The sequence below is a fragment of the Mirounga angustirostris genome, unplaced genomic scaffold (genome assembly GCF_029215605.1).
Source record: "Mirounga angustirostris isolate CCGP_5_RB_7025 unplaced genomic scaffold, mMirAng1.0.hap1 SCAF_3, whole genome shotgun sequence".
NCBI classification, from domain to species: domain Eukaryota; kingdom Metazoa; phylum Chordata; class Mammalia; order Carnivora; family Phocidae; genus Mirounga; species Mirounga angustirostris.
The window spans coordinates 188,899,425-188,923,832 of NW_026991711.1; the positions used below are offsets into that span (position 1 = coordinate 188,899,425).

At 53.6% G+C, this 24,408-nt stretch overlaps 2 protein-coding genes across 6 annotated transcripts in view; one reads left to right on the forward strand and one right to left on the reverse strand.

The window, feature by feature from the left end:
- The window catches only part of DGKD (diacylglycerol kinase delta), a 116,303-nt gene extending 94,373 nt beyond the window's left edge, over positions 1 to 21,930 (forward strand). For 4 of the 5 annotated variants that reach the window (XM_045867701.3, XM_064587274.1, XM_064587276.1 and 1 more), the window contains 12 exons: positions 1,019 to 1,129; positions 3,305 to 3,401; positions 3,643 to 3,750; positions 4,760 to 4,873; positions 5,932 to 6,066; positions 6,389 to 6,540; positions 8,217 to 8,328; positions 8,413 to 8,505; positions 9,483 to 9,602; positions 17,377 to 17,494; positions 18,537 to 18,667; positions 19,840 to 21,930. In XM_045867701.3, the coding sequence (XP_045723657.1) occupies positions 1,019 to 1,129; positions 3,305 to 3,401; positions 3,643 to 3,750; positions 4,760 to 4,873; positions 5,932 to 6,066; positions 6,389 to 6,540; positions 8,217 to 8,328; positions 8,413 to 8,505; positions 9,483 to 9,602; positions 17,377 to 17,494; positions 18,537 to 18,667; positions 19,840 to 19,929 (1,381 nt within the window). In that variant the 3' untranslated portion in view covers positions 19,930 to 21,930. The remainder of the gene's footprint in view (positions 1 to 1,018; positions 1,130 to 3,304; positions 3,402 to 3,642; positions 3,751 to 4,759; positions 4,874 to 5,931; positions 6,067 to 6,388; positions 6,541 to 8,216; positions 8,329 to 8,412; positions 8,506 to 9,482; positions 9,603 to 17,376; positions 17,495 to 18,536; positions 18,668 to 19,839) is intronic. The other variant, XM_064587275.1, reaches the window with a different exon arrangement.
- The window catches only part of USP40 (ubiquitin specific peptidase 40), an 89,523-nt gene continuing 80,007 nt past the window's right edge, over positions 14,893 to 24,408 (reverse strand). Inside the window, exon 30 of the mRNA XM_064587269.1 lies at positions 14,893 to 15,159. Within this exon, the coding sequence (XP_064443339.1) occupies positions 15,136 to 15,159 (24 nt within the window). The 3' untranslated portion in view covers positions 14,893 to 15,135. The remainder of the gene's footprint in view (positions 15,160 to 24,408) is intronic.

Consider the following 24,408-nt stretch of genomic DNA (forward strand, 5'->3'; position numbering starts at 1 on the left):
TCTGACCCAGGCGGTATTCCCTGGGGTTTTTGTGGGAACTGCCATCAGGAATGCCAGGCATGCACTTTTCTCCTTGCTGCTCTTTCCAGATGGAGGGTCAGGGACTCCTCCTTTTAGCCAGCTGCCCTAGAGGGAAAGGAGGGTCCACAGAGCCCCTTTGTGACCCCTGTAGTCAACGATGATTGCTGGGGGGAGGGGGAGGCTGAGAAGCTGGAGTGAAAGGAGTCTCATCAGCGGTGGACACAGGGAAGGGAGGTGCTGCCATGGGGGCTGGGATGAACGTTTCCATGTTTAGAGACGGCTATGATTGGGTCTAGGGATGTTTGAGGCACGTTCTGAGACCCACAGTTGAAGATGTGTGGATATGTGTGCTGTAGACACCGTCAGGTTTCACATCGCTGTGGGGGTGGGAGATGGCGCAGCCACCCTGGGAAACAGTCTAGCAGTACCTCAAAACCCAGTTTCCCCGTGGCCCAGACTGCATCTCCCGGGGCCACGCCCAAGAGGAGGGAGAACGTGTCCACCCCAGCATGGGTATCGGTGCTCCCACATCTCCAGGGGCATGCTGCTCAGCCGTTGGAAGGGACGAGGCCCGGGGCACGAAAGGGCCCTGAAAACATTATGTTCAATGAAAGAAGCCAGACGCAAAGGGCCACACACCGCGGGTTCCACTTACATGAAACTTGCAGAGTAGGCACACCATGGAGACAGAAAGCAGATTCGTGGTTGCCAGGGCTAGGGAGGGTTTGGGGGCTGATGGCTAAGGGGGGGCAGCTTGCTTTTGGGGTGATGAGATGTCCTAAAATGGATAGTAGTGATGGTTACATGACCGAGTACGTTACAAATCACCGAGTCCTACACTCTAAATGGGTACGTTGGGTGGTCTGTGAGTTCTAGGTCAGTAAAGCTGCTCCTGAAGGACAAGGCATGAGTTTTGCCCTCAGGGAGAAATGCTTGCAGGTTGGGAGGCTGTGAAGTGACCCGGGTGGTTCTCACTGGTCTGAAACCCCCTTTGCAGAGAGTATTACACAGAGAAGTGCGTCATGAACAATTACTTTGGCATCGGCCTGGATGCGAAGATATCGCTGGATTTCAACAACAAGCGTGATGAGCACCCAGAGAAGTGCAGGTAGGCAGCGGCTTGTGTGCATACCTGTCCTTTGCATCGTCCTTGCTTCTCGTTCCTGGGAGTGAGGTGACTTCAGGAGTCAGCGACGCAAAGGGTGCACAGAGTGCCAAGGCAGAAGGCACATGTAAAGCCCGAATGCCTTGTTGTCAGGAAGGGAGGTGCTCTTAGAAGATGTGGGTGGAACCAGGTCAGAGTCCAGGAGGCCAGCCTGGAGGAGGCGTCCCCCCCCCCCCCCCAGGGTTGGCGTGGTCACAGCAGATTCCACATGAGAAATGAGTGAGTGCGGTCCGTCAGAAGGGTCTGAGTCTGCAGAGTCGGAAGTCCCCGGTGCTGCTGTAAAGGGCTAGGTGACTGTGCTAAGAAGTGACTGCTCGACACATGAGTCCCTGGCAGCATTGGTGGTGGCTCTGTGTGTTCCTCACCACGGGGCAGAGCTGGGCGGCCCTGTCGGCTCCCCACAAAGCCCCTGAGAGGATGCCCCTCCACAGAAAGATAGCCACATGAGAGGCCCGAGGGGTGTCCCTGGAGATGTTCAGTTTCTTCCCCTAAGTGACCTCTGCTCACCTCTGCCGGCCTAGGGAGGGGATGGAGAGAAATGGGCAGTTTCCTCCTGGGTTGAAGTGGAGATCCCATCTCCTCCATGGGAACACGAGAAGTGAAGCAGGGAGTTAACATCTCCCACCTCACCCCTCAGTAATCCCCTGGAGGAGGAGACTGTTGAGCTTTGACATTCTAGAACGAGCGAGGGAGAAGCTGCCATGAGTTTGGGGCAGAGACAGCCAATGACGTTGGAGTCGGGGGGGGGGGCGGTCCCTTGCCGGAGAGCCTGCACACTCGCTCCGTGTGCCCCCTGCTCATTTGGTGACATTATCACTTGGAGGGGTGACACTGGGGGGCCTGGGTGGGAGGGGCTCATACACCTAAGGACTTGCTCTGGTGATCACCCAAGTTCTGTGTAGTTGGAAATTTCTCGGAAAACAAAATCAAGCATAAGAATTCAAGAAACCTTTGAGCGGGGCGCCTGGGTGGCTCAGTTGGTTAAGCGACTGCCTTCAGCTCAGGTCATGATCCTGGAGTCCCGGGATCGAGTCCCGCATCGGGCTCCCTGCTCGGCAGGGAGTCTGCTTCTCCCTCTGACCCTCCTCCCTCTCATGCTCTCTGTCTCTCATTCTCTCTGTCTCAAATAAATAAATAAAATCTTTAAAAAAAAAAAATATTAAGAAACCTTTGAGCTCTGGGGCTCGTGAGTGGTGGAGACTGTCTCCGAAGCCCCCAGGGACATCTCTGTTCTACGGTTTATGGTGGTGAGCCCAAATCATTTAAAAATACCCCTGTTAGTTCAAAAATAACTGAAAAGGCAGTGCACATAGTTTAACAGTAAAATAGGTGAACAGGGCCATGCATGATACATTTTTAGAACCGTGGGACTCTGATAGGATACTCCTTGAGTTTGTAGCAAGAGCTTTGTAAAGGTCTAAGAGGAATTCCATTTCTAGGAGTCTGTCTTAAAGAAGGAACTGGAAACGTTTGTAAAGAGGTGTGTGCGAAGGGACGACTGCCACATGATTGACAGAGCCCGGGAATGGGAAGTGGCTGGGTCCAGTCGGAGGGGTTAAGTTGTCCGGCGATGGCGGGGAGGTTCCCCACTGGGGTCAGTCCCGCCTCGAGACACAGGCTGCGGGGCCAAGGGAACAGAGTCAGTCAGGAGACTGGAGACTGGCTCTTTCACCTGTAAGTCACATACCTCGGAAAGACTGAGGAAGTACACTGAAGTTTTTTTTATTATCAATACGTACAGAGGTGGGGATTGTGAGGATTATTTGCTCCTTTGTGCTTTTCTGCACTTCCCAAATTTTCCATGGTAAGCATAATTTCATAGCTAGAAAAAATAATTATCGATTTTTTTGTGAGGTTCTGTAATGTCTGTAAGTTACTTTCTTGGGAGTGTTATTTTTCAGCAGCATTTTACATCAACAGATGTGTTTCTTTATGCATAGCTTACGCAGACCTATAACGAGGAAATGTCCTTCCTTCCCTTGAGGTGTCTGTGTTGAGAGTGCCTGCTGCATCTGACCGCCGTGTGATCAGATGCGCTCCTGCAGCTCGCGGCGATGACTGCAGCTCACTGTATAAAGAGAGCTGAGATCCTGTCAGTTCTTTGCTTTCTACCTGCAGGAGTCGGACCAAGAATATGATGTGGTACGGAGTTCTTGGAACCAAAGAGTTGCTGCACAGAACCTACAAGAACCTGGAGCAGAAGGTCCTGTTGGAGGTGAGCGGGAGGGCTCTCCTGCAATTGCAGGCAGTCAGGGGCCCGTCTGGTCTCCTCTTAGCCCTTCTCCTAGCTGGGTGGGGACTCCCTCTGCCCTTTTGGGCCCTCGGTGAGAGCTCAGCTGTGGCCGTGGCCTCCTCAGCCCGGGATGGGGGTGGGAGGGGGATTGCTAGTGAAGAAGGACCAGGTCGATGCTGTGCATCTTTCTTTTTTTTCTTTTTCTGGCATTTCTGCTGCGCAGTGTGATGGGCGACCCATCCCACTCCCCAGCCTCCAGGGGATTGCTGTCCTCAACATTCCCAGCTATGCTGGAGGGACAAACTTCTGGGGGGGCACCAAGGAAGATGATGTACGTACTGGGGTCCTGGGTGGCATGGGCCCATGGTGGGTGTGGGTAATCTCTTCAAGGAGTATCCACCACTTCAGGCCCCAGTGGAGCATTCTGCCTCTTAGGGCTCAGTTAGTGGTGCAGAGGTAGGGACGGAACTCCTCGCCTGTGCTGGCAGTCGGGATACAGTGGAGAACAAGACAGATAGGGTCCCCCTGCCCATGAGAAGAGAAGCCGAGCAGGACAGATGTGGTCAGGGGTATAGGCGTGATGCAGAAGCCAGGCCCAACTCCCAGTTTGGGGCAGTCTGGGAAGGCTTCTCAGAGGAGGGGATATCTACACTGAGACCTGAAAGAAGACTTGGGGTTGGCCAGGTCAGGTGGGGGTAGGGTACGGGGTGGGGAGGCTGTTCCAGGGAGTTGCTGGAACAGCGTACGTGAAGGCTTAGTGGTGAGACAGGATGTGGCATGGAGAAAGTTCCTTGACGATGTGCAGTGGGTGAAATGCAGACAGGTTTGAGACCATGTGGGGTTGTGTCATCCAGGGAAGAAGTTTGGAATTTCTGCTAAGAACTGTGGGAGGCCTTGATGGTCCTTAACCAGGGGTGTGGTTTCCTTCATACATAATAGCTAACAAATAGTGAACGTGAACTGCACATTTGAGATGTTCTGGTAGCTGTTGAAAGCACTGGGCATGCATTACGTCGGTCCTCATAAGAGCACACCAGTGTTAGCCTTGGTTCACAGATGATGGGACCGAGGACAAAAGATTACGTTAAGTGACTTGCTCAAGGTCACACTGCTAGTCAGTGGCAGCTCAGAGATTTGATTCCCACAGCTGGTTTTGGGGTTTCTCCTAGAAACCCCCTCAGTAACGCATTCGCCCCACAGCTGCTTCTCAGTTAGGACACACCGCACCCTGGTAGTGCCCCTGTCTGTCTCTGACCAGAGCAGCAGTCCAGAGAGGGAGCACCGAGGGGTGTGCGGGGAAGTTCGGAGCAGAGGTCAGCTCTTAACACTGGTCCTTGCAGACTTTTGCAGCTCCGTCATTTGATGATAAGATCCTGGAGGTGGTCGCTGTGTTTGGCAGCATGCAGATGGCTGTGTCTCGTGTCATTAAGCTGCAGCATCACCGAATCGCCCAGGTACCGGCCATGGTCCTGCAGGTGGGAGGGACCTGGGAGGCAGTCTGGCCCCCGTGAGTTTGGAGAGGCAGGGCCTGGCCCAGAACCAGTCTCCTGCATCAGTGCACTCCTTGCACAGAGCCCAGGAGAGTGGGTGCGTTTCCAGGACCACCCACGGCCCTGTCTCCTGGTCCAGAGCCCTTCCTCCCCTGCTGTATTTGACAGTTGGATGACACTCGTTCAGAATTGGGGCCCCCTTGAATCCTGCCTGAGCTCCCTGCCCTGGCTTTCTCTGTGGGTGCCCACTGTACCTGCCGCCTTCTGTTGAGGTGGGATGAGATGAGACAGGCCCGACTGGACTCGGCACGTGCCTGTGGCTTTCAGCAGCCGCATCCTGAGTTTGGGAACGGAGGCCGAGCAGTGAGCAGTGGAAAAAGCGGGGTCTCACCTGCTGCTCTAGGGCCCAGCTGGAGAGGGGAGACGGGGAGGGGGGCTTATTTCTGGTGATGCGTTGGGGTGGGCAGTGTTTTTATGCATAATGAAGCGGGGACGCTGATAACTTAGCCCACCTGAGGCCCATGCAGTGGCTTTCCAGTCCTTCCAGCCTCAGTCTGCCCCCATGTAGGGTAGGGTGTTTGAGTTTTATGATATTAACTCTTGGGCAGTGTTTTTTGTTGAAAAGAGAAACAGTGCATCGTTAACCACTTGTTGGAGGGGTTTACCCTGTTTGGGGAGTGTTTGCACGTGCGCAGGGCCCGATGGCTCGTGCTGGTCACGAGGGTCCACCCTGGGCCCGGTGCTTGTGTCTGACCCCTGAGGTCTCCTCGCTGTGCTTTCAGGTGCAGTAGCGGGTGAGGGGACGGGAGGGTGGGACAGACCCGTGGGCTTCATGAACTGTGTCCCAGACGAGGATGCTCTAACTGCAGAGGTGGTCGGCAGCGGGCGTGGTATGCCCCCCAGACGTCAGCTGACGTGTGCCAGAGCACGCAGCACAGGAAGGCTCCTGCAGCGCTGAGATACAGCCCCTTAGCTCCTTGCTTCCGCGCAGTGCACAAGTAACAGCTGTGATGTTTGCTCAGTGTCGTACCGTGAAGATTTCCATCCTGGGGGATGAGGGCGTACCCGTGCAGGTGGACGGAGAGGCCTGGATCCAGCCTCCAGGATACATTCGGATTATCCACAAGAACCGGGCACAGACGCTCACCAGAGATAGGGTAAGAAAGGCTGCCTTCGGGGACCCGGAGAGAACACACCGGTCCCAGGGCTCACCTCGGGCACACCTGTGCACCTTCTCGGAGAAGGCCCAGAGTTTCTAGTGTTCCGTTCTAGGAGTTTACTTTAAGTAGTTAGACACAGAGCTTAAGTGAACAGGGCTGTAATTTCCAGGACCATTCCCACTCCTCAGTGTGAAACAGAATTGTGTCTCTCCCTTTCTGGCTGCTGTCCAGCGAGTATCCCAGCAGTGTTTGCTGTTGGACACGTGCCTGCCTCTCGAGAGAGCGGTGCACCATCTGATACTGCCGTCCTGTGCCCTAGGCCTTTGAGAACACGCTCAAGTCCTGGGAAGACAAGCAGAAGTGTGAACTTCCTCGCCCTCCATCTTTCTCTCTGCACCCGGAGATCCTGTCTGAGGAAGAGGCCACCCAGATGGACCAGTTCGGGCAGGCGGCGGGAGCCCTCATCCACAGGTGGGCCCTCGCCTTCCCTGGGCAGTTAGCTGCCTCCCGGCTGGAGCCCCTGGGCCTCTGACGGCCCCCGTTCACTGCTGGGCTGCCAGCGTGCCGTCCCTCCTCCCAGGGCTCATGTGCCAGTCTGCCTCCTTCACCAGGGCCCAGCTGGGGTTTCTGCGGGCCCTTGGCTTTGGTTCATCTCTGCTAACTGACTTTCAGAGATTGCTCGGAGTTCATGTAGAGGGAAGCTTAAAATCCACTGGTGTTTTCAGAGCCAGTTCACAGATGTAAAAACCTATCTTGGATTCTTACTGCCACTTCTGCTTTATCCCAGAGAGCAGGTTTGTTATTAAAAAACAAACCTTGTAGTTATAAGAAAGCAAATACCCCACCAGTACCCAAAGGCGTTTCCTTCTTTTACTCTGCCTTTGAGAAGTGCCTTCTGGAGCCACTGGGGACGACCTTCTGGCATGGTGGTCCCACTCCGCCACTGTCCATTCTCCCCGCCCGCCCGGGCGCCGGCTGCCGTCGTGCCTTGCTCTGGAAGGGTCGTTCAGCTTGTGACCTATGCCCTCTTAGTTGACAGATCCCGTGACCCTCTTCGGCTGCTGTCTGGTTCTGGTTTTCAACGTATTTCCCCTCCCTGGTCACCCCCTGAGGCCGCACGCTGGCCTGGTGCTCCTTGACTTCGCCTCTGTGCTGCCCTGTGGCTTCCTCCTCCTCTGCTCCCGCCGGGAGCACTGCCGCCCTGCGGGCTCTAGGCTCTGCCTGCCCTTCCGGGCGGTTCTTCTCCTCTTTCCCCTCCCCCCGGCATCAGGCTCTCAGCCTGTGGGTTGGTAGCTCTCCCAGGATTCCTGAAGGCACTTCTGGTTCCATGGCTCCTTCTGGGTCCACACCCCTGAGAGCATGGCCTGCGCTGTGTCCTCTGTCTCAAGTAGCCGGCACCACTTCTGCCACCGTCATCCCCCCCTGCCCCGCCCCCCGTGGCCAAATCAGTATCTGGGCTTGATGACTTCACTTCTTACATTCTTTCTCAGTTCCTGGCTGTATAACAGGTTCTAGCTTCCTTCTATCTTCATTCTTGTCCCCTCAAGGCCTGTGGCAGCCCCACAGGTGGTGGCCATCATTGTCTTATTTAAAGTCCAGCAGCTGCCCCTGGTTTTCCCCAGGGTAGGACAAGTGGCTCCTCATCCAGCTCCCCTGACTTGTGTGTCCCCTCTGTCTGCTCTGGTGCTCTTGCTGTGTCTGACTCTGTCACCACCCTATTTCTGTGTGGGTCCCTTGGGCAAGGGGCTCTTGCCTGGGGCCGTGTCCTGGGGTCTGAGCCTTTTGAACCAGGATCGTCCCCATAGAGAAGGGTCCTGTCATCCTCATTTATAGAGTGGGGAGGCAAAGTCCCCTTTCAGGAACGATCAGCTGTCCCCACAAAGCAGGCCTGCAAACCATGTTTCCTGTCAGCTTGCCATTTTATAGGGTGCGAGTCTCATTTTGGGTATTTTCCTCCCTCATTGAGTTTCTGGAAAAACTTGGATTTTGGTGTCACATTTCCCCTTTAAGACCTGCTCTGTTTGCCATTGGCTGAGCTGTGTCTGTGTTGGCCCCCTGGGCTGGACCTGGGCCTGTCTTTGAGCGGGGTGATGTTATAGGCTGCCCCTTCCTCTGGTCTGATGAGTGCTGTGTTTCTTTCTCTCTAGTATCCGGGAGATAGCTCAGTCCCATCAAGACATGGAGCAGGAACTTGCCCACGCCGTCAATGCCAGTTCCAAGTCCATGGACCGAGTGTACGGCAAGCCCAGAACCACAGAGGTGCCTGTGCTTTTCAGGTTTTGCTCCTCTGAAGTCCTCTAGCCCTTGGGCCTTCTACATGGGTGTCATTCTGGTTCCTCTCAGGGGCTGAACTGCAGCTTTGTCCTGGAAATGGTGAATAACATCAAAGCTCTGCGCAGTGAGACGGAACTGCTGCTGGCTGGGAAGGTGGCTCTGGTAAGCCGAGAGGCCGGCCCTCACTCTGCATGTAGTGACCTTTGTGCAGAGGGCAGCAGATCTTAGCCTGGCGTTCCTGGCCTTAAGAATTCTAGACTCAGTGTTGGAAGGGGCTGTGGAGGTCATCTGATCTGGCCATATGGCTGGTTCTCCAATCCTCTGGCCACATCTCAACCACATCATCTCTAGCATGTTAGACTCCTATGGACAGAACCACCTTTGTCATTGCACATGAAATTCTACCTTAGAAATCTGCAGGCATGGAGCCATCTGCCTGTGACCAGGCAGGCAGGCTCCGTTCTCAGACGTGCAGTCACCCTTCCTCACTCAGCCCTGCCAACCTGGCTGAGGAGTCAGCCCTGGGCAAGTGCACAGGTCGGGTTTCACCGAATTGCAGAAGCCAAAATAGGGAAGACCCGAGGGATGGCCTGGCCAACCTTCTTGTTTAAAAAAATGAGGACGTGGAGGTCAAAGGAGGTAGAGTGATTTGCTGAAGATCACTCATCTGGAGAACCACCCCAAAAAGCTAGTTTCCATGTCCTCTATTCTTCATTTCAAAATCGTCTGGTCTTCTGAATGTGACGACTGCTTCTTTGCTGCCTCAGCATTTCCTGCACTCTGGTGCAGGCGATCTGGTCCTGTCCTCTTTCTGACACAGGGGTCTCAGGGTAAACCGAAGTTGGTGAAGTGTCAGCGCCGCTCATTCAGTTTTCAGACGAGCTTGGTTTATTCCAGTACTTATGAAAGAAGAGTTTTAATTCCCTCACCTGATCCTACTTAGAAGGGGAGGTTCTGAATTTGGCCCCTTAGCCAGTGCTGTATGACTTAGTTTCCTTAGGAATTTTTATAAGAACTGTCTGAGAAACAGATCACTTTCCCTGGTGCAGACTGCATGCCTGCATGGGGGCTTTGCTGTGGCCCCAGCTCCTCACTGCTAATAACCAGCTGTGTCTCTCTTTCCTTCCTGCCTGGAGCAGCAGCTGGATCCCCCTCAGAAAGAGCGGCTTGGGGCTGCTCTCACAGAGATGGACCAGCAACTGAGGAAGCTGGCAGACACCCCCTGGCTGTGCCAGCCCATGGAGCCTGGTGATGAAGAGGTATGTGGGTCACAGGGCTTCAGCTTGGGCACCCCTGGATGCAGTGGCTCTCCCTTCAGTACCTGTAATCACTGTGATCTGTGCAGCTTTGAGGTTAAGATGGTGTCCATTTTGCAGCCCCTGATAGGGCTTCTTAAGACTTCTCTATTAAAATGCCTTGGAGGTATAGAAAAAGACTGGCAGGTAGGAAGGAGTTGGGAGTTAGTATTGATGACTGGGCACTTGTTGCCTTCAGAAACAGATGGCAGGGGTGGCCAGGAAGTTGATAGAAGACTGAGCCTAGCCCCACTGTTTGTCCCTGGTGTGAAGACACATTGGTTGGATAAATGGCAGCTTCTTGAGTTTGTTGTTGACAGGGACAGAGTTGGTGTGTTCCACTCATTCACACTTTTCTTTTGCATGTGTTTCGAGACTCCAGCTTGCCATACTCCCTATAGCTGGGACAGATAGGATCCTGGGCATATTGCACCCTGGGATGTTGTTGCAAAAGCCCAGGAGAGGTGCTTGTTGGATGGTCAGTTTTGTGGGCAGCATCTTGATAAAGGCGAACTGTAGATTGTCTTTTTTATCAGGGATAGAACAGAAGTGGGCCAGGAGAAAAGTTCATCCTAGGGTAGAGTACTACAGTCTTGAAAGAGAAAGAACTGTTAGACATTACACATCTGGCACCCCTACCGCCAGTTTTGTTTGTTAGAACCTGTTGGCAGCAGTTAAGGTGAGGGTACAGAGGAAGGCTACATCAGTCTGTCCTACTCTTCTCTGAAAATGAAGGCATTTGTTGACAAGTGCAAACCCTGCATGGAAAACTGACTCTGAGACCTTCCAGTGAAACAACAAAACTCAGTAACTTAAAATATGAGGACATTTTCGTTTAAAAGGACTGGCCAAGCTCATCAAAATTAAATTGTTAACTATAAATATAAAATTTTCATTTAAAAGAAAATTACTAAGATAATAACATATAGAATGTTTGATAGATATAACAATAATATAGCTCAGGATTTCCAGATTAAGTTATAAAGCCTGTGAAGTGGACAGGGAGTGGGGAGGCTGGGAAGAAGACATGGACAGAGGAATGAAGGCACATTAAGGTGGAAGGTTTAAAAAAAAAGGTTCTTGACTGATAATTAGGGAAATGCAGAGTTAGTAATATCTTTAAAAAAACTTAAAGGTAGTTTCTAGTAGAATTGAAAAGATTTATGTTTTTCCAAATCAGTTTTCTAAAAACAAAAAGTATAATCCACACTATAAAAGAAAATAAGGGACTTAAAAAAAAAAAGAGAGGTAAGCAAACCATAACAGACTTTTAACTACAGAGAACAAACTGAGGGTTGATGGAGGGAGGTGGGCAGGGGATGAGCTAGATGGTTGATAGGTATTAAGGAGGGCACTAGTTGTGGTGAGCACTGGGTGTTATATGTAATAAGTGATGAATCACTAAATTCTACTCCTGAGACCAATATTGCATGATATGTTAACTAACTGGAATTTAAATAAAAATCTAAGGAGAAAAAAAAAAAAGAAGGGACTAAAGGTATAGCTAACAGCATATAAGTAAGATAACAGAAAATGATGTAGCTTTTCCTCTTAAAAACAAATTATTATAAGATTGTGTTTAAATCTAACCACATACCAATCACAATAGTCCAGTTTTCTCTCCCATCCCCAGTAAAAACTTATGACACAGAAAGATTAAAACAATTTTAAGAAAACATACAAAATGTGAAGTAAATTTTAATATAAAAAGGATTATAATAAATGATAAAAAGATCACTTTATATTGGTAAAATATTTTATAATCAGAAGATTTATTTTTGTCTTTTTATCTATCAATTACTATTGAAGTCTCTCATCATGAATGTAGATATCTCCATTTACATTTGTGGTTTTATTTTTGCTTTCTGTGTTTTGAGGTTATGTTATTGGGTGCGTATAGGTTTTATTGTTATGTAAAGACACTTAGTAATTCTTTTTAAGTTTGTTTGGTATTTTCATTTTCATACTTTTACTCTCAAGCTTTATTTGGAGTGTCTTGCTTATAAATAGCATATTGTCAAATTGAGGTTTTATTCAGTCTGGTACCCTGCATTTTAACTGAAGAGTTCCGTCTATTTATATTCGTTGTGATTACTGATGTATTTATCTGTATATTTTCCCATATTTTGTGCTTTGTATTCCACTTTTTTGCTTCTTTTAATTTCTCCTTTTTGATTGATAAGTCTCTCCTCCCACACAACTCTCTTTGTCCCCTCTAGTAGTTTGGAAATACAAGCTATCTGTCTATTCTTTTAGTGACTACCCCCCAAATTTTAATTTTAATTTACATAAAATTGTAAAGCAAAAACTTCTTGAAATGAGAGAAAGTGACAGAAACCAAATTGTAGTGTGAACCATCACTATCAGTCCATGAGTAATGAAATAAACTGTATCACAGCATACAAACAAAAGAAAATTGAAAAAATATGTATGTGTGTGTGTGTATCATGTTTCTCCATAGAGAGAATTTTATACTCTGTAAAGAGGGAATATGTTTTTTTTTCCCTCTTGCCCATAGGACAGTTTCAAAATTGGATCATATTCTAGATAGCACTACTGACAGTGGAAAACTCTTTGTTATTATATACATTGAGAAGAAGAGTTTAGAAACTTCTAAGCAATTAACAAAAATTTTATTTCTGTTGAAAATTAATAAAAAATTGAGGCTTATACTTTGTCCCTTTTTGGTTTCCTTTTTTTTTTAGTGGTTTATTTTACTGTATTTCATTAAATTATCAGTCCACTATGGATTGGAAATTGTTAAAGTTGGTTCCTTTCCAGGAATGGTTTGAGCAGCACAGTGCTGGGCCACAGGAAACCTCAGATACCAACTCAAAGTAGGAGTGGTACCAGCTGTCAGCGGTGGGCCCTGTGCCCCCATGCCTTGCCCACGGTGGGCAGCTTCCTCCTGTAGCAGATTCCCTCTGAGGACAGGAGGGCTAGGATTTTCCTCCGCTCATGGGCAGTGTAGCAGCTGCTGCAGTGGGAGGCTCGCAGCCCAGTGTCTGGTTGCAGGGTGACCACAGTCAACTTGGTTTGTTTGGGACTTTCAGGTCTTAGTACTAAAAGCCTCTGTTTCAGGGATTGTGGTTCCAGAGCTGTAAGCCTAAAAATATTTTCAAAACGAATATCACCAAATGTAGAGCCACTGCAGAAACAAACCAGCACAAGTTCCCCCTGGATGTCTGACCTCATGAATCCTTTAAGCCATGTCTATAGTGGCCCTGGTTTCTAGGGTTCCTAATTGTGGGCTGGTGAGACGGTGCAGGGTAACAGGTGGGAAGTTGTACAGATGGGGCCAGGGGCAGGTTAGTTGCAAAACCAGAAACACTCTGGAGCCAGTTTGGGCAGAGCAGGGTGGGGCTGGGGTAGAGTTATTGCTGGCATTCATCCCATGGAACCTAAGGCCAGAAACTGTAGCCAGGGGTCCCGGGAGGGAAAGGCAAACCACACTTGCTCTTGGGGCCTTCTGGGCTTCCCAGGGCTCCTGACTTCTCCACCCTTCTCTGCTGGCTGCCTTACAGCTCAGCACTCGCAGCCTCTGGGACTCTGGCTCAGTTTCACCCATGCAAGGGGAGAGATGGGGGTGAAGTACAGTGGGCAAAGGGAAACTTGGGAGGGCATGGTGCCACATTTCTACTAGCATAAAAATAGGACAATTATTTCTTTGAAAGCAAAAAAAAAAAAATTGACAAATCTTCAAGTTAGTTCTTTGAAAGTATAGTTGACTTTTGAACAATACAGTTTGGACTGCGTAGGTCCACTTATATATAGGCTTTTTTCTGATAAATATAGTGCAGTACTTTAAATGTATCTTCTCTTAGGATTTTTTTAACATTTTCTTTTCTGTAGCTTTTTTGTAAGAATACAGTATATGATATACATGCAAATATGTGTTAATTGACTGTTTATGTTACTTAGTAAGACTCTTTGGGGAGTTAGAAGTTATTCATGATTTTCAACTTCATGAGTGGGGTTTGGCATCCCTGACTTTTACGTTGTTCAGAGCTTAACTGTAAAGTACAAGAAATTAAATCACTCTGTGGCACCTATAATCAAGGCAAGTTTGGACAGTATGAAGTGATAAAGGTTATGTAACAATAGATAAGAGAATAAATCAAGTTATACTATTTTCAAAGAAATGCTAATTTTAAAATCTTGCTGAAACCATTGAAACTTCAGGAAAAATTTAAACTATACAAATTGAAATCTAAAGACATTTTAAAAAGAATGGCCACAGGACAACTTGAAAAAATTATTATCTCTGAAGGGAAAATGTCAAGGAATATGTAATTTCCTATATAAAAAACTTCATCAGAGCTAGGAAAAGATGGACATTGACCCAGTTTGTGTTTTAAATTGTGATAAGAAACACAAAATTTACCGTATTTGTTGTTTTTAAGTGTACAGTTAAAGTAGTGTTAAGCATATTCACATATTGTGAAGCAAATCTCCTGAACTTTTTTTTTTTTTTAAAGATTTTATTTATTTATTTGACAGAGAGAGAGGGAACACAAGCAGGAGGAGTGTGAAAGGGAGAAGGAGGCTTCCCACCGAGCAGGGAGCCTGATGCGGGGCTCGATCCCAGGACCCTGGGATCATGACCTGAGCCGAAGGCCCACGCTCAACGACTGAGCCACCCAGGCACCCCAAACTTTCAAACGGTTCATTTTTTTAAAAACTAGCGCATCTGATTTCAAAATTCTGTATTACCAGTAGATCCGTAAAAACAGTGTATTTATTTTTTATTTTTTTAATCTTTTTTTAAAATAGATTTTATTCATGAGAGAGAGAGCACGAGCAGTGGGAGGGGCAGAGGGAGAAGCAGACTCCCCACTGAGCAGGGAGCCCAATGAGGGGCTCCATCCCAGGACCTGGAGATCATGACCTGAGCCGAAGGCAGACGCTCAACTGACTGAGCCACCCAGGTGCCCCAAAAGTGTTTCTTTAAAAGATTTTATTTACTTATTTGACAGAGAGAGACACAGTGAGAGAGGGAACACAAGCAGAGGAAGTGAGAGAGGGAGAAACAGGCTTCTTGAGGAGCAGGGAGGTCGATGCGGGGCTCGATCCCAGGGCCCTGGGATCACGACCCGGGCCGAAGGCAGACACTTAACGACTGAGCCACCCAGGCGCCCCCAAAAGTGTTTCTTTAAATCAAATAATTGAAAGCAATTTTTTATAAAAGATTCCGGGTGGAAAGTGCAGAGGGATTGAAAGGCCATTTTGCACCCCCCCCCCCCCCCGCCGAGGAAATGCTCGATTTCCGGCGGGTCATGCATGGGTGGCGGCACCTGTGGTGGAAGAAGCCGCTGACCCCGGAAAGAGGACAGCAGGCCTCGCCTGTTGGGAGGCAGTCGCAAGCCTGTGGCACCGCTCGCGACAGCGTCCTGTCTGGAGGCAGGAATCTGGATCCGATCAGCGGCTCCACGCGGGCATGGGGTCGGGCCTTCCGCTCCCGGGGAGCCGCCTGTGGTCAGTCAGAATGGCAGCCGGCTTATGGGGCGGACAGCTGCTTTCTCTGCGGGCGAAGGTCGAAACGGGAGAGCGCCTGAGCCACAGGGCTGAGTGTCCCTCGTGGCCCTCATCAGGGTCCTGATGCACACACACCCGCCGTGAGGATAAACCTTCGGAACGGGCGGGGAGATTCGATATTATCAGATACATACGAATTTTTGCTGGTGTCCGTGTGATGCTAGTGCTGTGGGGTGATGTAGGGGTTGCATTACTGAAGTATCTGTGGGGGGCGTAGTTTGAGGTCTGAAATGTTCTTAGGGGCGACTAAGGTCACATTGATAATCAGCCTCATTCTGCTGGTCTCCCCATTTTATGAATGGATGAAAATACCCATATTAAAAGTTAGAAGTAGGGGCTCCTGGGTGGCTCAGTCAGTTAAGCAAGTGTCTGCCTTTGGCTCAGGTCATGATCCCGGGGTCCTGGGATCGAGCCCCGCGTCGGGCTCATGCTTCTCCCTCTCCCTCTGCTGCTCCCCCTGCTTGTGTGCGCTCTCTCTTTCTGACAAATAAAATCTTTAAAAAAATAATAAAAGGTAGAAAAAAATGTAATCCTCATATTGCATTAAAAAAAAAAGAACTTGTAAAGTCAGGCGTAGGATTCTGTTTGGGCTGCGTGGGAGAGCAGCTGCGGGTCCCTGCGGTGTCCCCTCCTGTGGGAGCACGGAGGAGCGAGGTGCCTGCCAGTCTCAGCGTAGAAGAGCCTGGTCGCCCGGGCGCTAATGGTCTTTAGTGGAGCAGCTGTTAGAATTGAGGGTTGATAATTTTGCCAAGTTAAGAAATTTGTTGGGGCGCCTGGATGGCTCAGTCGTTAAGCATCTGCCTTCAGCTCAGGTCATGGTCTCAGGGCCCTGGGATCGAGCCCCACATCGGGCTCCCTGCTCCACGGGAAGCCTGCTTCTCCCTCCCCCACTCTCCCTGCTTGTGTTCCCTCTCTCGCTGTGTCTCTTTCCGTCAAATAAAATCTTTAAAAAAAAAATTGTAAAAATAAGTTCCTAGAGCGCTACAGTCCTTGGTTAGAAATACCATTGTGAGAAGTCTCTTTTCTCGTAGAAAAGCTGAAGCCGGAAACGCTTCCGATCAGAAATCCACGAAGGGGAGGACCTTCAGGGGCACCAGGAGGGTTGGGGGCACCACAGAGCATGTTCCCAGACGTGCGGACCCGTATTCTTCCCCCACTCTAGACTTGGTGTGATTCTTTTTTTTTTTTTTAAAGATTTTATTTATTTATTTGAGAGAGAGAATGAGAGACAGAGAGCACGAGAGGGAAGAGGGTCAGACGGAGAAGCAGACCCCCTGCTGAATAGGGAGCCCGACGCGGGACCCGATCCCGGGACTCCAGGATCGTGACCTGAGCTGAAGGCAGTCACTTAACCAACTGAGCCACCCAGGCGCCTAGACTTGGTGTGATTCTAATGAAAATCCCTGTGCTGTTTTCAGCGGGACCACGTGTCCCTTTCAGATCTGAAAGTGTCCTAAAGCTGCCAAGTCTGACCGTGTGGGTCAGTGTGGGGACGTCGGTGGACAGAGCCCTAGGGCAGAGTCCAGGCCCTTGGGGCGCACCTGGGACATGGGAAATTCTGCTTTATTTGTGAACACAGGGGTAGGACGTGTACACGCGTAAATCCAGGCTCGTGTATTGTGTGTGCGGAGCATTCTTTACGGCAGAGGCCCCTGCGCCAGCTTCTGTGCTGGGAAGGGGCAGCGTGAGCTCCGCCCGTTTGCTGGGCAGCCCTGTGGGGCCAGGGGGTGGGGCGTGGAAGGGACCCCGTGCCCTGTCCCCCGTCCCTCCACGATGCTGCTTCAGGAAGTAGGTCCCAAGGAAAGAGCGCAAAGTGCTGGAAACGCTTTGTTTAGAAAGACACACACACACACCCTGCTAGTCCCAGCCTGCTCGTGCAGCTCTGGAAGATCGGCTGTGACCTACTGGATCATCTTGGTAGAATGTACTGGTATTTAGGTAATATTCACAAAGCTTTTTAATCACATGAGAAACACGTTATAAAATGAAGGAAATTGAATGTGAAATTAGACACTGTGTGATCACTGTGGAACCACCTTTAAAAGGCATTACAAACCAGTCACTGCAAGCCTAGAGACCAAGGGGGACACCAGAGTAAGTAAGGCAGGGACCGAGCCCCGCCCCCTGCCCTGCCGCTCGGCCTGCCGTGGCCCAGGCCTGGCTGCATCAGGCTCTGACTCCCTGTCTCTCGCCTCCCCCACAGAATGTGATGCTGGAGCTTTCCAAGCGCAGCCGCAGCGGCAAGTTCCGCCTGGTGACGAAGTTTAAGAAAGAGAAAAACAGCAAGAACAGAGAAGCTCGCAGTAGCCTGGGAGCCCCGGGTACCTGCCTTCCTGCTGTCCTTGTGGCTGGCCACGCCGGCTGTGGGGACCTTGTGGTCTCTGCTTTCTCCCGTGGCCTCGCGGCTCTTCTCCGTGGTCCCCGACCATGACCCCTGTAGCGGCCTGCGCCGTGGTGTCTGTCTTTGGCTAGGGAACTGCCCCTGCGCTTCCGGCCCTGTGTTGTCGCTCCTGCCCGGGGTCGCCCCCGGTGCGGACTCCGCTGACTGACACCACGCTGCCTGCCTGCCCTGGACTGGGGGTGCGAGGGGGGAGGCGGACAGCAGAGGTGACCTGACACTCAGAGACACAGAGCTCACACTCCAGTCTTGTGCGGGGCTGCTGGTCCCCAGCGACGACTGGTGGCTTCCCCAGGCCACCAGCACTTGCGGCTGGGGAAGTCAATAGAAAATGGCACTCGAGGACGTTTTGGGGGGGAGTCCATAAACTGGGGCTCTGAGCATGGCTGTTTCCAGTGCTCTCAGGTGCTGGGCAGCTCCGGGTTTGGATTGGTGGGTAGTGGTCGCTCCCTCTGATTTTTCTTCTTCGCATGTTTGTCCAGCAGTTGGGTTTCTTTTAGTGACGGTGGGTCTTACTACGTGAAATCTCTGCCTGTTTCCCTTCCTGCCGTGGACCGGAAGGGACATGAACCCTCTGGGGAGGAGGGCGGCCTGGCCCTGGCAGCAGAGTCACATTGGTGTTTCGTACTTGGCGGGGTCCGGTCCCTCCTGGGACCTGGGGCAAACGGCCAGGCTGCTGGCCGGCCTGGCAGGAACAGACCGCAGCTCATTGCCCTGGAGAGCGGGTGGCTCCTCGCTGCTTTCTGCGTGGCTCTGGGTGGCGCGAGTGGCTGGGCGGCGGGTGCCGGCTGCTGGGGGCGCGTGGGGGTCCCTGCTGCTGGGGCACCTGCTGCTGGGCCGTGTGGGTGCTGGCTTCTGGGGCGTCTTGGGATGCCTGCTGCTGGGGCGCCTCAGGCGCCGGCTGCCACCTGCCTCGCGCTGGGCTCTGGGCACTCACTGCGTTCGTGCTTTTCCGTCTCTGACAGTTCACCTCTGGGGGACAGAGGAGGTTGCTGCCTGGCTGGAGCACCTCAGTCTCTGTGAGTATAAGGACATCTTCACGCGACACGACATCCGGGGCTCCGAGCTCCTGCACCTAGAGCGGAGGGACCTCAAGGTACTTCCACAGCGTCTCCTGGGAACCCGCCCCGGGCTTCCCTGTGCTCCCTTCTCTGTCCCCTCCCTCTGACCCGGCCACGTCCCAGCATCAGGGCTCTCCTCATGGTTCTCTTGCGCACGGCTCGGGTGATGCATGGCGGTGGCCGAGAGACCACCTCTGCCCCGGCAGTCATGTTGCCACCCGCCGCAGCCAGACAAGGCCAAAGCGGACGTGATGGGGGGAACCTTGCTTTTCCTAAGCTAATTGGACAAATGAACTATTTTAACATTAAAAATCCTGTTGAGGGGGGCGCCTGGCTGGCCCAGCGGGTAGAGCGTGTGACTCTTGGTCTCAGGGTTGTGGGTTCAAGCCCCACATCGGGTGTGGAGCCCACTTAAAAATAAAAAATCTCTATTGGGGGACACAGCTCTGTGCTAATGAGTCAGCCGAAGAGCTCTGTGTGACGTCGGCCCCCAGCACACGGGGGTCCCTCTCCCTTTGGAGCTGATGCAGGCACCCCACGGAGATGCTGCAGGGTGCGTCCCAGACCCTGCGAGGAAGCGAGTCTGAGCTGTTGGGTTTCCCAGTGCACACGACAGTCACGGTTAGGATACTCTGGCGTCTGTTAAGTGTGCAAGAACAGGACACCTCAAAACTGTGCCTACCGTAGCGAAAAAATCCTAGATTGCTAAAAACCGCTAACGGTCATCTGCGCTTTCAGTGAGTCCTGACCACTGGCCACAGATGACCGCAACAAATTTAATAGCAAAACTGTCTGAAATATGGCGGGAGCCCCCAGTACGTGACCCAGGCTCGAACGAGCGCTGTTGGAGAACCGGCACCGACAGACTTGCTTGGCGCAGGCCGCCAGGGCCCCGAGCGCCGGAGGCGCGGGGTGCGCGCCCGGGCCAGCCTGAGCCCGGGGCTTCCGGAGCCGCGTCCGGAGAGGGCAAGGGCTCCCCGGGGACGCCCTGGACAGCAGCTTCGTCCCGGCCCTGCCTCCACCCGCCGCCGCCGGGCCAGCGTCCCGGGTCTGTCCTGCACGACGGCGGGGCGCTGTGCTCGCGGGGGAGCTGTGGGCGTCTGCACGGCCGGTCTCGCGTGGGCCATCTCCGTCTGGTGTCACTGTCTTCACCTCCCCCGCACGCTGGTGTTCGGAAAGCGGCGTCAGGGCTGTCCTCTCGTTGCAGGACCTCGGCGTGACCAAGGTGGGCCACGTGAAGAGGATCCTGTGCGGCATCAAGGAGCTGAGCCGGAGCGCCCCCGCCCCCGAGGCCTAGCCCTGGCCCTGGCGGCCCGCGCCCCCCGCGCCCCCCGCGCCCCCGCGGCTGAGGCCGGGCCCCGCGCCGGCCCCTTCTCATGGTGCTACTCCCTTCGCTCCACACGGGAGGCCTCGCAGGTGCCCTTTCTGTGACCGCTCCGGGGTCTCGGACCCACAACACAGCTACCTTTGAAATAGCACCCGGCCCCGCCGGCGGCGTGGGGGCGGCCGCGCCACCTCTCCGTTCTCGCTGACCTCGCCCCGGGCCGGGCCGGCCTCCTGGGCCCCGGGCAGCCCGCGTTGGCCGAGCGGCTTCCTCGCCGCGAGCCCCGTGCTCGCGCACCGTGTGGCATCTCCGGGGCGCGCAGACCCTGGCCCAGCCGGCAGCCTCCTGCCCGGGAAAGGTTGTGCCCGCCAGCCACCCTGGCTCTTGGCAGCAGCCCCGCGGGGCCCCCGCGGCTGTCGTCCCGTTTACCGACCGTCGGTCACAGCGACCCTGCCCCTCCTGGCTTGAGAGCGCCGGGACGCGTCGCTAGGCCCGTCCGTTTTCACTTGACCCGGAGAGGAGGCAAACCCGCTCCTCCTCAAGCCAAGTGACCGGGTGGCTGTGATCTTGGGCTGACACATCCCCTGCCCGTTCGCCTGTGGTCCCTTGTCCCGGCTGGTACCCTCTCAAGCTGCTGACGTGGGACGTCTGTCCCCGAGACGCCGTAGCCTCTCCTGTCTCTCCACAGACAGAGGACGTGTTTGCGTGAGCTTGCTGTTGGGGGGAGAGCGCGCTTCCTGGGCGCCGGGGAGACTCCCCTCCCCGTTCTGGGGGAGCCCGGGCTTGGTCCCGGGCCAGCGTCCCGACGGTCTCTGACCACGTGGATGGCTCTGTCTCATGACGCTCTGGCCCACGTCCCCAGCCCTCCTGGGCCCGGGCGGGGGAACGGCGTCCGGCTGCCAGCCAGGGCCCTATGCCCCAAAGTGGGGGTGGGTGGGGGCGGAGCTGAGCGTCCGCAGGCCGTGCCACCCCCCGCCGGAGCTCGCTTCACCCCTTGTTCGTGCGAGGGGACTGGGCTGCCGGCGCCATCCGGTCACCCTTGGGGGCTCTGGGGAACTCACCGCTGAACAGCCTCTACTTGCCACTTGCTTTGCAGGCCCCTGTGCCCCCCCCTTACTGGTGTGCACGGTGGGCCCCTCCGTGAGCCCAGCCGGGCCCATGCCTCTGGTTTGGAGGTGCTCCTGCTGCTGGCCTTCCGGGCGCCCGGCCCGCTCCTGTCCCGAGGGCGGAGTGGCTGCACTGGGCTTGGGGTGAAGAGGCCCGTGCTCCGCAGGGCCACTGTGTGTGGCCTTCCCACCCCGAGTTCCGGTGCCCGTTCGGGACATGGAAGGCAGAGAGGGATCATCTGGCCACCAGCAATCACTGGCTTTCCAGGTAGAACAGGCTGAGGAAGGAGACTGTGGGGACCCGACCCTGCGGTACCAGAATGGCACGTGTGCTGTCCTCTCTGGCAGGGACCAGGGACAAGCACGCACGCGGCGAGGGGGGTGGCGGCGGCGGCGGCTGGGGCTGAAGCTGGGGCTGAAGCTGCGGGGCCACCCCAGGCCCTCCCGGCCCTCTCTCGGGAAAGCCTGAGGGTTGGGTCAAGCATGGTGTTGAAAATTAATGTGTTGTCAGTGATGAAAACAACACTGTTTACGTAAAAACCATTTTTCTGATTCTAGTAAGTTAGAGGTGAATGGAGTAAAAGTGAGTGTCGCGTGGAAGTGCATCGCTGTGGGGCCGGCGCCGTGTCGCCCTCTGTAGGGCTGCTTCTCTGCCTGGCCCGACCCGTCCCCGCTGTGGCTGGGGGTGGGGGGGAATCTTGGAGAAAAGGTTTTGTGCCCTCGGGTGGGGCTTACCCCTCATATTTATGATCTTAATTTATACAGTGCCCGCCGTGGAAGCAAATGTCTCCTGTATCGCTGTGTACATACCCGATCTGGGGGTGTAAATAGGCTGTTCTGTGTATAAATAAAATCTTCCGTTGTCAGATTTCTTGTTGTCATTCCTTGTACTTTGACATAAAATATTAGTTGCCCAAATCTTTCCAAACTGGATTCAGGATTATGGTTTTTACTCTAAAAATAAGGTGAATTGGTGTGGCTAAAGAACAAAATGGAAAGCCATTGTGTTTCTTAGGGTGTGAGTTCTTGGGTCTGTTGAATTAAAAGCTCAGCGAGGAGGTAGGGCACTGGGTAGGGCTGAGGTTCAGACTCTGTCACATGCAGCCTGGACCAGCCTACTGAGGGCACGTGATGTAAGCAAATACTCTAATCCTCCTAAATCTTTCCTATAAAACTGCAGACTAGAAGTTCTCTGACCTCTCTACTTAACTCATAGTACCTTTATGCCAAGCGAGCAGCCTCTCCAAGCTCAAGGTCACTCTGTCATCTCCCAGTTCTCTGGGGTGAGGAATGGCGACTGGTATCACAGAACTGAGAATGAGGCTGATGGGGTACAAAAGGGGTGCGTGGGCTTTGAATGCATTGGTTGCCTCCAGCAGCTCGCTCTCCCTCCCTCCTTGCTCATCGGAGCCCCAGGTGTGGTGTATGCCCTCCTCCCATGTGGCTATCCAGGATCAGGCCTCATGGTTGCAAGATGGCTGCCACCACTCCAAGCATCACACCCAAATATGAGCCAAGTACAGGGTAAGGTGTATGTGAGCAGGTGGTTGTCTCTTCTGTATCTCTTTTTAACATAAAAGGAACCAGTTCAGAAGCCCTGGCTTCTGCTGACCTCCCCTTGTGTCTCATTGTCTAGAATTGCACACAAACCCACGTGGAAGGAGTGGGGCCATGCTGCTGAGGACTAATCATGCATGATACCAGTGGCTAACACACTGAGGGTATTTTACGCCAGATGCTGGCCTCAGTGCTTTGCACATATTAACTCCTTGATTTCTCCTAACAGTCCTGCCTCTTACAGATGAGGAACAGGCTCAGAGAGGTTCCCAACTTGTTGCACGTCACATGGCTAGCAGGTGGCGACGGTGGGAGTCACGGGGCAGGTGGGTACCTGAGGTCATACCTCGAGTGCTGTCCTGTGTCCCAGGCCTGACACCAAGCTCAGCGCACACGACAGGTGAGAAGATCGGGTCCGAACTATCCCACACGGGCGTCCTGGCCCGGAAGCCTGGCTCCGGACGGCTCGCCGGGGGTGGGGGTGGGGGTGGGGGCGCACTGCGCGTCTGAGCCGTGGGCCTGGGGGGCGCTGCTGTGGGCTCCGCTCGCTGCCGGCCTCCACCCTGCCGGGCCACAGAGCACGCAGGGGCTTCCAGGAGACCGTGTGGGGCAGGGGGAGGCCAGACGCCAGCCCAGAGGGTAATGCGATTGCCAGACTGGCCCAGACGGCGTGTGCAGAAAGGGGAGCAGCCTCTCTAAACCGATGCCGCTTGCTGCTCAGTCATCCTCCAGAGAACCCCAGGCGCCCTACGCGGCTGGCTCGACCTGGTCCAGCGACGGAAGTCGTCCCAAGTGGGGAAGGCCAGGCTGCTGGACCGAAGGGTACTTTCTGTTCCGGGGCTGACAGCCTCGGGGCTGTCACTCGGGGATTGGGCCGTCGTGGCCAAGGTGGCTCTGGCCATCACCCTCCCGCTGGGGTGGGGTGGGGTGGGGGGTGCGCGTGAGGCTTCCCGAGCCCCCCTGGACGTAGGTGGTTGGAAATGCAAACACGTGGGGGCCCGCCCGCCCCGCCATGCCCGGCTGCCGTGTGCGAGCGGGGGGCCGCGCACGGACTCTGCTCATCACTAGCCGTCTCTGCTCTGGGCCCCCTCTGCTTTCAGGGCCCCTCGGGGGGAAGGTCCCTCAGTCAACGCACACCTTGCCCTGCATTCCTCCTCCAGGGGCTTCCAGGTATTTTGAAGGAGGGGGGCGCGTATCCCTGAGGGGACGGGCAGGGTGTCCTCGAGCCTCAAGCTGTCAGCAGTGTTCCGCCTGCGGCCTGGGAGGCTCCCCTTGCACCTGGAGGCTGACGTCTGTGACCCAGGGACTGTCCTCGGCCCCAAGCAGCGTTCCTGGTGGTGCTCTCGGGTGGGGGGGTGGCCTCCATCTCCTGAACTCTGGCCTCTGCCGCGGGCCCTGAGGCTACTCTGCTGGCTCCCAGCTGAGCGTCTACACTGCATGATGGCCAAGGGGGGCTTGGGGAAGTTCAGCCTGGGGGCGAGGGGGCTAGAGACGAAACTGAGACACGTCTGGACGCTGTCTCCTCCTCCTTACCCCTCTCTTTGTCCCGCACTCCTTTATGAAATGGGGAACTTTGATTCTTGGTGTTTCTCCTTCTGACCCCAACTCGGTGTTTCTTCGCCTGCCGAGGGAGAGCCCTGGGAATGCAGCTGGTTGCGGACGTGCTTGCAGAAGATTTTTTCCTAAAGATAGTATCTAGGCTTGCATGACTTTTAAGAGCGTGAGTGAGGGGGGTGGGGTGAGTGGGGGCAGAGAGAGGGAGAGAGAACCTCAAGCAGGCTTCATGCCC